At 42.3% G+C, this 13,870-nt stretch overlaps 1 protein-coding gene across 1 annotated transcript in view; it reads left to right on the top strand.

The window, feature by feature from the left end:
• LOC111872334 overlaps window positions 1-13,870 on the top strand; it is a 148,833-nt gene that overhangs the window by 94,929 nt on the left and 40,034 nt on the right. The window contains exon 2 of the mRNA XM_023866090.2: window positions 13,498-13,706. Coding sequence (XP_023721858.1) covers window positions 13,498-13,706 — 209 coding nt within the window. The remainder of the gene's footprint in view (window positions 1-13,497; window positions 13,707-13,870) is intronic.

Raw genomic sequence — 13,870 nt, forward strand, 5'->3', positions numbered from 1 at the left:
AGATCATCTGAGAAGTAGTGGGTCTGGAACGGGGTCCACTCAGCCTCGTGAAGATAATTGAGGAGCTACTAGAAGGGGAAAGCAGCGGCTCCGGTCTAGAAAACCGAAATTACCGGCCGTGGGGATCCTTTGCGCTGACCATGCGACACCCTCTGTCTGCTAAATTTGGCACTAACTTCGCCGACAAACGGCGGTCGCTCGGTCGGTATAGTTCGCTTGCGGATGGAGTTTGTGGAATTTTGTAATACTGTGACATCATAACTGGAAGGGAGAGTCGTTGCAACGCAACGGCCGGTGATTTCCATGCGGTTGGACCGGAGTCTGTATGACGAGAACGAAAGGGACAAGGCAAGTAGTTTTAGTCATGAGTCACGAGTCTGCGATTGTGGGCTACTAATGAGACAGTCGCCAAACGGTACCTATTATACAGGACGATGAGTGGACCGCAAGGCCGGTATGGACGTAATAGAGGATAGAAAAATGTCTTGCGTCTTCTAGCAATCGAACCCTTACTCCTCTGTGGTTCAGCTCATAGCCTAGTAATTATCGACTGAGATCTCGCGCTTCGAGATATATTTCAGAATATACGTGCAGTGAACGAGCCTATTTGTGATGAGTTACATAATGCTACCTGTCTATGGCTCTACAGCCCTTTGTTGGGCCTTTGCCTCTTTTTCAGTTTCTTGATCCTATACACAGACGGCAGGACTCCTTGGACGGGGCATCAGCCTTCGCAAGTCCCCTGCTTGCACACAGAAAAAACACAAACACAGAATAAACGCACACAGACATCCATTCCCTAAGTGGGATTCGAACCCACGATCCCAGTGTTCAAGCAGGCTAAGACAGTTCATGCTTCTGACCGCACGGCCATTATGATCGGCGAAATGTAACGATGCTTTGTATAAACCACGTCTCATTATATATTTTTAAATTATTAATTACATTCCATACATTCTTCAGTAAATGGAATATTTCTTCAAGGAATTCTGGCTTATATCTTTCATAGTAGGAGAAGTGTAATAAAATACAACTCAAATTTTAAAATCAAATAATAGCAGAAAGCACGTTACATTGAGGGACACAGCTACAGTATTATCAAAGTAGCGTAGAGAGAAATGGGTGCAAGTAGGAAGATGGAAAGAAAATACCTCAAAAGAGGACGGATAAAAAGTAATAACACGCAAGAATTAAACATATATAGTATATATAAGACAGGAAAGACGTACGGAAAGTAAGGAAAGTAGTGATAATACACTACAACAAAAAAGAAACTCCGTGGTTTTAGTCCATAAGCGAACTATACCGACCGAGCGACCGCCGCTTGTCGGCGAAGTTAGTGCCAACTTTAGCGGATAGAGGGTGTCGCATGGTCAGCGCAACGAATCCCCACGGCCGTTAATCTCGGTTTTCTATACCGGAGCCGCTGTTTCCTTGAAATAGCTCATCAGTTATCCTCACTAGGCTGAGTGGACCCCGTTCCAGACTCGCTACATCTCAGGAAATCTGGTAGCGCCGGGAATCGAACCCGGGATCTTTGTATCTGTAGCCAAGAACTCTGACCATTAGACCACAGAACACTACAACAACGCAAGGAAATTATTGTATACATGACAAGGTCTTATTTAACAATTCACTGAAACAGCTGTTCATGTTGTAACCTTAAAGGTACAGCGCAGTGTAAAATAGGATTTTCTGGCAGAACTCATAAATCCTACCGTCTTATTACTCAGACCTCTAGTTTTACAGCGCTTGTGTTACTGATGTCATGTTTACTTAAATGAAAATGTGTATGCGAAGAAAAGGAATTTTATTTGGACATTCATTCATTGTCAGAAACGCTTTAAATTTGTAAAAAAAAACCTGTTGCATGTAGCATGTCGCACTACTCTATATTTAAAATCTTGTCAAGAGCTATTAAATAAAAATAATAAGTTAGGAAATGTACGTAAGTCGTAACAATTCTAGCTCGTCTCTTAAACCTCAAGATTATGGACACAATACTATATAGAAAAACAGGTGTTTCATTTTTATTTACAGATTTTTTCGAAACATGTTTGACTCTAATATTTATTTACTTATTATTTACATTGAAGATGCGCGCAGAAACTTGTATATTCCTTCATGTAAGGTATCCTGTGTTGTTCGATTTTAGCCAAATGTCGGATATGTCGATAGAATGTAGTAAAATTCTCTATTAGCATACTCTGTGGAAATCACCCAGCGGTTCTTGAACCAGATGCGGATTGATGGACAGAAGGACAGACTTGGCGAAGTTAAGTGACATAATTTTTCAACTTCGTGTTGCAAGCGCTCCAAAAAAATATTCACACTAGACACTCTCATAAATTAGTAAAATAAAGCCACATAAAAGAGCTTTGGAGTGTGAACACGACGTTAGAATCTACAATATTTACGAATTCTTCAAATGTACAAAGCAATCATTTTCAGGATTATAACTAGTGCCGAGGTCAAGGAAATTTGTGGATCTATACAACCACTCCCACATACACCTTCATTGCATAGTGCTTAATTAGTGAAACACGGAGACAACTTTGCTTTATCTATGAAAGTCTGCAGTGTGTCTGATAATTTACGGTTTTCTCAAGTTCCTTTCAGTTTGTTTCTATTGATGTACACGCCCCTCTTAGGAAGTCAGTAATTTACTTGTAATTATGTCAGTGGTTAGTCTTGGTTGATTTAGTAGTGGATGGGGAATGGCTGTTAGTTTTAATGCCGGAAGCAGGCATTTGTGGGAAGTCTCGGACCGTCTCGTTAAGTGTCTGAATACGAAGCGACTGCCAAATGCCTATAAAAATTTAAAAATAAATTCGTCGTACAACATAAAAATTCATTCTGTTTATGACTCTCAGAAAGATGACTGTAAGGCTGCGCCATAGTTCAAGCGGTTAGTCTCTGGCTTCCCACTGCGGCGGCCCGGGTTCGATCCCTGATCTGGTCAAGTGGAATTTGTGGGGGACAAAGTGGCGCTGGGGCAGGTTTTCTCCGAGTACTTCGGTTTCCCCTGCCAATCTTCATTCCACCAATTGCTCCACAATCACCCTCGCCTATCATCTGGGGCTGGTACAATAGGCCAGAAGTGGCCGCAGTACAAGGGACTTATTCCCACCCCACTAGCAATAAAAGAAATTAAGGTGTTATATTTTAGCGTCCTGTTGCACTGATTTAAGTCCATGACACACACATACCCAGCAGGCCCAACAGTATAACACACGCAGTCACAGGAGCAAGACACAACAAAAGCACAACACACACACGATAGTGAAGGAGTGCTCCAACAGAGGAGGATGGGCGTGACTGGCGTAGTGAGGTGCGACGTAGCCATGAGGAATCCTGAACAATTTTAATATTTTTAACGTTTGACATTTGTCAATGTATATGATAGATATATATTTTAGTTATTTTAATGTGAGGACAAGGCATGCAATGAACTAGTTTGGCGTGGATTGAGCAAGCACCTGAAGATGGCATTTTTATGCCGAAACATGTAGTGCGAGTGAGAGAAGGAGATAGATGAGTGTATGCACTGCAAGACGGTTTAAATAAATCATGAAATTAAGGTGACTGTAGGAAGGCTACCTTCTGGGTTTTGATGCTGTACAGTTCCGTAAATGGAGGAACGCGGTGTCTCTGTCTTCAGGATCGAAGGGTGAGGCAAGACTCAGCCGAAAGTTGAAGATTTCCGTCGTTATTCCGGCTGCATTTTTGTGCCTAATTTTTTGTCTCGGTCATAAATCCTTATGATCCTTCGTCTGAAACGTCAGTGAACTTCTACCAGACTACACAGCCTTACAGCCTAGAAGAAATACTTCCACTGTTAAATTTAATAGAAATCTGTTCAATTATAACTTACTGTTATTTTCTTCAACTAACTAACTTCATGGAGCTGAGCCCTTCTTGAAAAAACACAAGTTACGCAGCTACTGAAGAACATCCCAACAATATATGGAACCCGAAGGTTTATTACAGTAAATGATATAATGATACAAATTCCGTCCCAAGTGCAAACAATATATTATGTGTCCTTGATCTTGCTCTTCTACACTACATGTTTCGGCCTCAGACGGCCATCATCAGGTGTATAACACTCACGTTGCTGTCACACTGCACCCAGCCCAAAATTAAAATTTAAAACAATTTCCTTGTTATTATCAACATCTACTTCGTTGATATCTGTCTGGTTTGTAGATTAATTTACACACGTTAATTTTGACTTTCCTGTAGTAGCACTATTACAGTGTTCACAAGAGCCTCCCTTTGGTACCTATCCTGAGCCAGATGAATCCAATTCATACCATCTCATACTATCTCTCTAAGATCCATTTTAATATCGTTTACCCACCTATGTCTTGGTCTTACCAATTGTCTCTTTCCTTCTGGCTTTCCCACCAATAGCCTATATGTGTTCCTCTTCTCCCCCATTCGTACTACATGCCCAGCCCATCTCATCTTCCTTGACCTGTTCATTGTAATTATACTGGTACTTGGAAAAGAGTACAAGTTATGATGCTCCTCATTATGCAGTTTTTTCTAGTTTTCTTCATACAAGTTCACGAGTAATATGAATCAATTTCAATTTTCTGGTTCATTTTCTTCATGAACTTGTCTGAAAGTCGCATAGCAACGAGCAATACAGAACATACATATACATATGTATAGATAGAATGAATTGCTTTGTCTCTATATGAAGAAAGAGTTCAGGACTTCTGCTTTTCTGAACATTGGCAGCACCTGAGTTTATCTGCAGACCTTAGGCCTGGTAATTCAGGTTAGCTTTTGCTAATCAGGTAGATTTGGTTTTCACATAAAGACGGGAACAGTTGTTGTTTCGGAAACATTGTGTTCTGGTCCGAATGTTCGACAACGGAGTGTGTCCGGAAATCCAGTAATCAATTTTTTTCGGAACGCTTTGGAGCTGAGACAAAAAAGTAAATTTTCTTACATGCCTTTTTTCTTCCCTCGAAAGACGTAGACTGGAGTAATCTGCGATTCGTGCGGTACGGACCCTAACTACAGCATGTGTGTGTGTGTGTGTGTGTGGCATGTACGGTATCTGGAAGTGTCTATTTGATTGATCCGGGGTTCCGGTTGACGTGCGCCTAATTCAGTTCCGGAACCAGTAGTGAATAATTTGTAGCCTTGCCGCATTAGCCCCCTCTCCTTGCCCTGCCTCAACTCTACCCCATAGCGCAGGGGGAATAGGGTGACAGTGTGAGGGGTTGCCCGTCAGACCATTATCAAAATAGAACCCCGCTACGGTTTCTGTTCAACAAATGCATTTTTCTTTTTTGTTTGATTTTACCTTAATGCAGAATTGGGAATTAGCTAAGTTTAGCTACGTAACCGCTTGGTTTCTCCCTTAATTGGAGAATGCAGATTTTAGTAGCCTCCTAGTCTGTTGTAGTACAGCCAATTAGAATCTAAAAGAGTCGTCCTTCACCTAAAAATTTGTAAATCAGAGCGAACGCTGATTTCAGCCGGAATTTTTCCTGAATTACGGCTGAATCACTCCGCCATGTTAGCTCGTTTAAGGTGGAGGTACCCGTGTGTCACTCGGAAAAAATTCTAAATTATGTATTTAATATCCGTCCAAGGCTTTTTATGACATTTTCTTTCATTTGTAATATAAATGTCTGAAAATTGTAGAATATTGATATTTCTCACTTGGTCCTTGAGGAAGTGTCTGTGAAACACTTGCAGATAAATTCATTTCCTCTCTTTGCGTTCTTCTCTGTACAGTGTTCATTCATATAAGATTTTGGTAGGAAAGCCAGAAAGAAAGGGACAATTATGAAGACCTAGACGTAGATGAGAAGGTAATAATAAAATGGATCTTATATATCTTGGGGTTGTATTGACTGGATTGATCTGGCTGAGGACAGGGACCAGTGGAGGGCTCTTGTGTACACGGTATTGAAACTTCGGGTTCCGTAACATGTTGATAAATTCTTGAGTGGCTGAGCGATGGGCAGCTTCTCAAGAAGTGCTCAGCTCCATGAAGTTAGTTAATTAGTTTTGTACTGTTCATTATCCAGACTCAGAGTCAAGTTACTTTACAACTGGCGGTTCACCGCCAATCAGCTCGTCTTGGCGACTAGCTCCTTGAGACTCGCGATCAGCAATTTTATTTTCCAACTGAACACTTGCGGTTATAGTCCTTATGGAACATCCTCTCTCAGGAGAGGATGGGTCTGTCGTTTACAGTTGCTGTTTGTGCTCTCCAACGTAGTCATTCTCAGGTCCGAGTCCCGCGGGATTCATGACCACATTTAACAGTCTCAGTTTCGAGACTCCCCACCCCCCAACCTGGAGGGCCACGTCCCCGTATTTATATTCCCCAAGAACAGGGTGGCCTAGTTATATCCCCAGGCACTGGGCTCACCTTTCGTCGCGTCCTACGACTCACAGGGCTACGGTGGAAGTACCCGCTCATAAATACAGATACTGCCTTGAGACTGTAAAGTTGAAGCAGCCTACATTTCTAACAGTTTTCTTTCTCATATGTCTCCTATTTTACCTCTAATAAAAATATGGAATGATCCAATTTTACGCTGCGATAAATACCGTCATACACGATTTCATGTCTCTGTGATGGACCAGGGCCGTAGAAGATGTTACCGCCTGCCGCGCTTAGATCAGCAGAACTCAGTAACACAAAATAACACTTCGTCGAATTTAACGCAATAAAATATATCGATACACCGCCTCAATCGGTTGCTTATGAACCTAAATTTTTGTCATGTGATTGGACGTCACCATAGACGGGGTTTGGATTGATATAATCGAATTTATTGGACACTATAGCACATAACTCCTGACTACACTTGACAGATCAGTATCACACAGACTAGTGTTCAGAGTCACGGTCTTCACTATCGTTGCCTGGTAGCGGCTTTCAATGGCGGACGTTTCCCTTCTTCTGGAATCCTTAACTATCCCCGGTCTCAGCCACCAGCTTCGAACAGCAACAGCTCATAAACGACTGAACCGCAATAGTTCTCACTCACTCACTCACTCACTCACTCACTCACTCACTCACTCACTCACTCACTCACTCACTCGAGTGTTCGAATCCCACTCAAGGCACTGTGTTGTCCAGTGTGTAGGTAGAAACCTTATGACGTGCTGATCTCCCCATACAAGAAGTCCTACTATCTATGTAATAAAGATTACGAAACTGAAGAAGAGGTTAGGGCCTAACAAAGGGAAGTATTGATAAATGAATGAAGTCAGCATAATTATGAGACAAATATTTTATTCAGGCGCTTTCTAATACAAACCGAAGGCGATATTTTGGGTGTACAATGGATCCATAAAGTTTTCTAATCGGTGGCAAGGAAATATATAGATAAAAATATTGATCATATAAATAATTAAGGGAGTGTTTTCTCCCTCTGGTGCTTAGAGCAGGTGACCAGTGGCGCTGCAGCGGAGAACTAGTAATTAGTGTCCCAATCCACTGGTAGCTCGTGTGTGTGTGTGTGTGTGGATACTGGAAGGGCGAGCTGCGGGTGTTGGGTTGGGAAGTAAACTTCGGGGCGAAAGCGGGGAAACACACGTATCAATCAGATCCCACGGTCTGCTAATGCATTAGTAAAGGGGACGGACCGCATCAGAGGATGCTGTGTCGCGAATGTACTTTGAACTGGTCGTTTACAACTTCATCCGGAATTTAACTTCGACTTTAAATTCCGCTCAAATAAACCACTTTTCGTAATTGTTTAAATTGCTACCAACTCAGTGGAGCACAGTCCTTCTTGAGAAACTAACGGTCGCTCTGCTAACTCAAGTATTTCCCGCTTTTTGTGTATCCCTGAATTTCATTGCGTTTCACAAGAGCCTAAAACAAAATTTATCCTGAGGCAGAAAGAAATCTAGTCCAAACTTTCCCATCATGTTTGCTTTCTCTTTAAAGCCCAGTGGTTACTATATGCACCACTTGCTTTAACATACTAAAACTCTGCATTCTACCCACTAAGTGCGTTTGTGTATTTCTTATGGTAACGGTAAAAAAGGTAAAACCTTAGTAAGGATAGCTGATAACTTAATGAGATTCGAATCCAAGACCTCCCAAATATTAGTATAGAGATCTGCCACTAAATCTGCCCATTCGGTTATGATTTATAATTACCTGACTATCCGACACTGCGTATGATGTACACAGTTGATAAAGCGTTATTAAATAGTATAGGAATCTATCAGTTACGTGTCCACAGATGTGTGAATGATTGATGTTCAGGATGTCATGACGCTTACAGGGATGTGTCGCTGTTGTAACATCTGTTACATGGCAAGAGTCCTTAAAGCTGTTGCTGTTCCTTCTCTTTCCTGATCCTATTATTATTGATTATTATTATTGGAGGGGGTGGGTTTCCCCATGCACTTAGACCAGTTATTGGTCCATTGTGCGTCCCCCTTTAATTTCTACTGTCCCCATACCCTACCGGTAGACGGTGCGTGCTATCAGCCCCGTTGAGCCAACGAGGTCGGCCTTCGGTACCTTGATACTTCCCCCATCTACCAGAGGCATTGGGAACTACTTGGGCGGGAAAGTTTTTACCTAATAATTTTGCTCAGAGGTCTCCTACAGACATGAGGTTCTTTTACATGTCGTAAATCTACGACACGGGACCCACGGCTTAAAGTCCCTCCCGGAGGAACGTTACCCCTAGACTGCGGAGGCCGCTTTCCTGATCGTATATTACCACAGTCCGTTTTCATTTCAGTGCATCTTGTATATTTAAGTTTCTACTTGAAAGCCACTTCACTAACGCGGAAACAATTCGAAGGTCTGTCGATAGCGGTGGGTTTGTGTGTAACGCTGGGCTTTCCCAGAACTACGTTGCGTTACAACCCAGAAGACAGCGCCCATAATTGAAATTTGTTATGTTAATTATTAAATTGCATTTTAATATATTTATATTCAAATAAATTAATCTGTATTTTATAGTGACGGCCTCTGTGTTCTAGTGGTTAGAGTTCCTGGCTACAGATGCAGAGGTCCGGGTTCGATTCCCGGCGTTATCACATTTTCTGAGAAGTAGTGGATCTGGAACGGGGTCCATTCAGCCTCGTGAGGATAACTGAGGAGCTTTTTCAAGAAAATAGCGGCTCCGGTCTAGAAAACCGAGATTAACGGCCGTGGGGAACCGTTGCGCTGACCACGTGATATCCTCTATCCGCAAAAGTTGACACTAACTTCGCCGACAAGCGGCTGTCGCTCGGTCGGTATAGTTCGCTTACGGACTACAGGCCACGGAGTTTTGCATTGTATAGTAGTTATACGTGAGACGAAGAGTAATTGAATTTTGGACGGAAATGTCACTTTTCATTGTGAGTTGAAAAATCTGGGAGAATATTAATTGTGCGACTTTATTTTCTTCCTTGTTCTCGCATTGATATCTCCTTCATTTAACCGGAGATCCTCTTGAGTTTGTCAACACGACAAGCGATTCTCTGTCCCATCTAGTGAATTTATAGTGCGTTCCTTCGTTAATGAAATGAAATTAATCGGAGAATAACTGATATCAAGTTCAACTTCAGACGCCGGTGAGTCAAAAAAGTTGCCCTTTTTGTGTGTGTGTAAATATTCTGCAGTGTTTGGTTCTGTGTATAGAACAGAAAGACCACTGCATTTAGCAAAATAGGTAAAAATAAGTTAAAACACACACTTATACTCCACCAATAATAATCACGTGATCAATTCAACTGAATCAAAACTCTAAAAGACTAACTCAGTGGTCGAAGACCTTACGGATTGAAGATGTAACACAACGTCCTTACGAACAGAAAAACAGGCTGCTGCAATACAACGTCTGAAGAAAGTGTAAAGATCTAAACAAGTGGACGACGCCCTTTGTATTAAAAATTGTACAAAATTTAAATAAAAAATTTAATAGTAAATTTTAATAGATTTATTTGAATAAAATTAAGTGAACTACAGGGTGTGCTATTTTAGCGCATACCACTTAGACCACGATTATGACAGTTCGAATCATGACGCGTGCAGTTGCATATGTAATGAATGGATAATATTAGTGCAGTGTAGCAGTTTTAGCATAGTAAGGCACCTAAATATGGCCATTTAGGAACGAAAAATGTGCCGAAAATGAAAGTGAAAGAAAGAAGGAATAATTTGTTGCACTGTTGACGGACTGTGTAATACGTAAACAGTTTTATACCTTCTTTAGAGGCTAATTATAACTCATCAAGCAAAGAAATTCACATGTCTTTACAGAAATCGAAGGTTCGACAACATTTTTTTACAAGAGGCTACCACAGAACATTTTCTGAACTCTATGACTCAAGTCCAGTTGACGCATTTCTTAAAAACCCTTTCTAATATTATTCTCTCGTCTCTGTCTAGTCTTCCATGTAGTTTCATCCTTTCATGTGATCCCACTAATATTTACCGCGTATGAGTGACTATAGTCGGGGTTTCGGATAATTGGATCTATTGACCCACTTACAGGTCGTAACTACAAATAACTGTAACACTGTTGCTGAGTTGCACACTTTACAAATCACTACAACACACGCTAAGGTTTACAGCCTTTAATGACTTCACTAGAAGTTTCCTGGTAACGGCTTCTAACAGTATGTTTTCCTCTGCTGAAATCCTTTCTGAACGGCTGCTCCCTTACAACTGCATCTTTGTTTCAGCTGTCCTCCTTATAGCCCCCTTGCAAGGACCGAGTAAACAATATCATTGCCAAGAGTACCTCTAATGTTGCATGCGTATCTTACTGAGCCGTTGCCTAGAAACGGCTCTACACGCTACGATATATATATATACTGCATTAACAGAATGGTCTTTGTAGTAGACACTTGATATCTTTCTTTGTGAAGCGGGGACTGAATTTTAAGCAATTTCCGGCGTCAAAGTATTGTTACGAAATGTATTTCATATTAACAATTTGAAGCCCGAAATTTGTTTAAAAATCAGTTCGTATATAACAAAAGCACACCTAGACTTCGTTACAAAGACCAGGACATTAATGTAATTTAGAGACATAATCGTTATTTGTAAAAACTAACTTCGATAAAAGAATACATATTTTTTTTAATGCTAGTGGAGTGGGACTAAGTCCCTTGTGCTGCGGCCACTTCTGGCCTATTGTACCAGCCCCAGATGATATGTGAGGGTGATTGTGGAGCAATTGGTGGAATGAAGATTGGCAGGGGAAACCGAAGTACTCGGAGAAAACCTGCCCCAGCGCCACTTTGTCCACCACAGATCCCACTTGACCAGACCCGGGATCGAACGCGGTCCGCCGCGGTGGGGAGCCAGAGACTAACCGCTTGAGCTATGGTGCGGACCAAAGAATACTTAAGTTCTCTTTTCCTTCAACTGAAAACAGAGACGGGTAATCACAATTTCCTAGCTCAACAATGAACAGAAGAGGCACATTTCTGTGAGTCACAACTTGACCAACTATAAGAGTCTGTGTTCGAGTGATTTGGTTTTCAGATATAAAATAAACGCTGCCAGACACTTTATGTAAATTTTTACTAATAGCTATTGTTTCGATATTACTGTCATGCAGTCCGTTTTTCAATATATATGTTTTATAAATATATTTATTCCAAATGCAGCAAATTCACCAATCCGTCGAAATGAACAGCCCTAGTTCCTGCTGAAGTTTCCACACACGTCCTCTACGTTCTCCCATTCGTATATACTCGTATTAAATCACAGTTCTACTGAGTATACACGTTATCAATAAAGGAAATTTCTTTTCTGTGAAGGATGCGGCAACAATATCGACTGAAGCATCGGCACCTCTCGCTGCCGCATGGCGGTCCTACCCGCAGCTACTAACAGCGGCTTCTGCATCGAGACAGAGTAAATAAAGAAACGTATACGCGGATGGCAATATGACTGATAGAACTGCATGTAGGCACTACAGACTGCATCTGCTTCATTCGCATGGCTTCGTAATTTCAGTATTGAAACTAAGAATAGTTTGTGATTACAGAATCTCACCGGAGATTAAAGTGGTATCCTTTTTTTATATCTCGAGTCTTTTGCATTGTTAGAAATTCATGAATTGTGACTTTTGCGAGCAATTTTTATGTCGACTTGCATTATATTCAGTCTCATTACTTTCAGGAAATGTTAAAATTAGAAAGCAAGAGATCTATAGGAAACATTTCGTCCAAATTCACAAAAGGAAAAGATGCAAGACTGGAAGGAAGAACACGGCACGAAGGGTTTCGGCGGGACGAGGNTAATTAGAATTTATCTCTTGTCACATGAGTCTCGTGACCCCACATAGTAAGTTGCGTCGATATGTATAGATGTGACGTCATGCAACGGCCTGCACTTGTAACAGCAAATTCCTTGGGTTTAAGGAGAAACAGGGTGACCCTATTGTTCACATCCGTTACTGAAACACCTAGAACACAGGGAATTTCACTTTCAAGTCAGGTGGCAGTAGATCGAATACCGAACCGGTAAACACCCTATAGCAATAGGAATAAACTTACTAATACAACCCCCCAATCCAGGACTTCAGTATTATTTTTTTATTGCTAGTGGGGTGGGACTAAGTCCCTTGTATTGCGGCCACTTCTGGCCTATTGTACCAGCCCCAAATGATAGGTGAGGGTGATTGTGGAGCAATTGGTGGAATGAAGATTGGCAGGGGAAACCGAAGTACTCGGAGAGCCCCAGCGCCACTTTGTCCACCACAAATCCCACTTGACCAGACCCCGGGATCGAACCCGGGCCGCCGCGGTGGGAAGCCAGCGACTAACCGCTTGAGCTATGGCGAGGCCCTCAGGACTTCATTAGGGTATATTTTGGGTCTTAATTCTTAGACAGCCGGTCACGGTGGCCGCGCGGTCTGAGGCATGAACTGTGTTCGCTCGATCGGAAGCCGGGATGGTGGGTACATACTGTGTATATATATGAAATGCAGCAGTTCGTAGTTTATATGTTTGTCTTTTAGTTAAGAACTATGCCATGAAGACATGGGGGCATGGAGGGGCGGCTGGATGTGCTCCCGAGTCGGTCCGGACGCTGTGGAGAAGAGAAAAATCTTGCCCCTGCCGGGAATTTTACCCAGGCCGTCCAGGATACAATACATTTCCGCCGTTTGAGGCTATTATTAAGCTGCAGTATGCCTATTGTACCAGTCCTGAACGATAAATCAGTATGGTGCGTTTGGTGGAATATGAATTGACAGGGGAGACCGAAGTACTCGGAGAAAACCGGCTCCAATGCCACTTTATCCACCACAGATCCCATATGATCTGACCTGGAATGAAAACAGGGCCGCCGCGACTAACCTCCTGAGCTATTGCACGGCCCAAATTATGCTTTAGATGAATGTGCTGCCTCGATTATTAGGGTACCCTGAAGATGGAGGCAGCAGGTTTCTCCGAAATAGTAGTAGCTGTCTAGCGTCCCATGCCAGGAGACAGCGTTCCTCTGCTTCTTATGATCCTGACAGATGTTTTGTCCCATTTCAGGTGGGGTGCTGTCCCTGAAGCTGGTGAGGGTCAGTGTACCGCAGTACAAGGTCCGCGGCGACATGGCGCTCCTGGAGTGTCAGTACGAACTGGGGCGCAACCAACTCTACTCCGTCAAGTGGTATAAAGATAACGAGGAATTCTACCGTTACGTGCCTGGCTCGGACACCATAAAGCAGAGTTACAAAGTGGACGGAGTAAGAGTCGAGGTTAGTCCCACACTTGTCCTCAATTAATTCTTAGGGTGAGTAAGACTGACTCCCTTGGTACTAAGGTGTTAAATGTCTCTTGTGTCAATCCCGGACATTAGACAACAGAAATGGAATATAGGTTAGATGAGACCTAAGTACTCAGGTATGGCCGCGCCATAGCT

Source organism: Cryptotermes secundus, unplaced genomic scaffold (genome assembly GCF_002891405.2).
Source record: "Cryptotermes secundus unplaced genomic scaffold, Csec_1.0 scaffold55, whole genome shotgun sequence".
Taxonomy (NCBI): Eukaryota; Metazoa; Arthropoda; class Insecta; order Blattodea; family Kalotermitidae; genus Cryptotermes; species Cryptotermes secundus.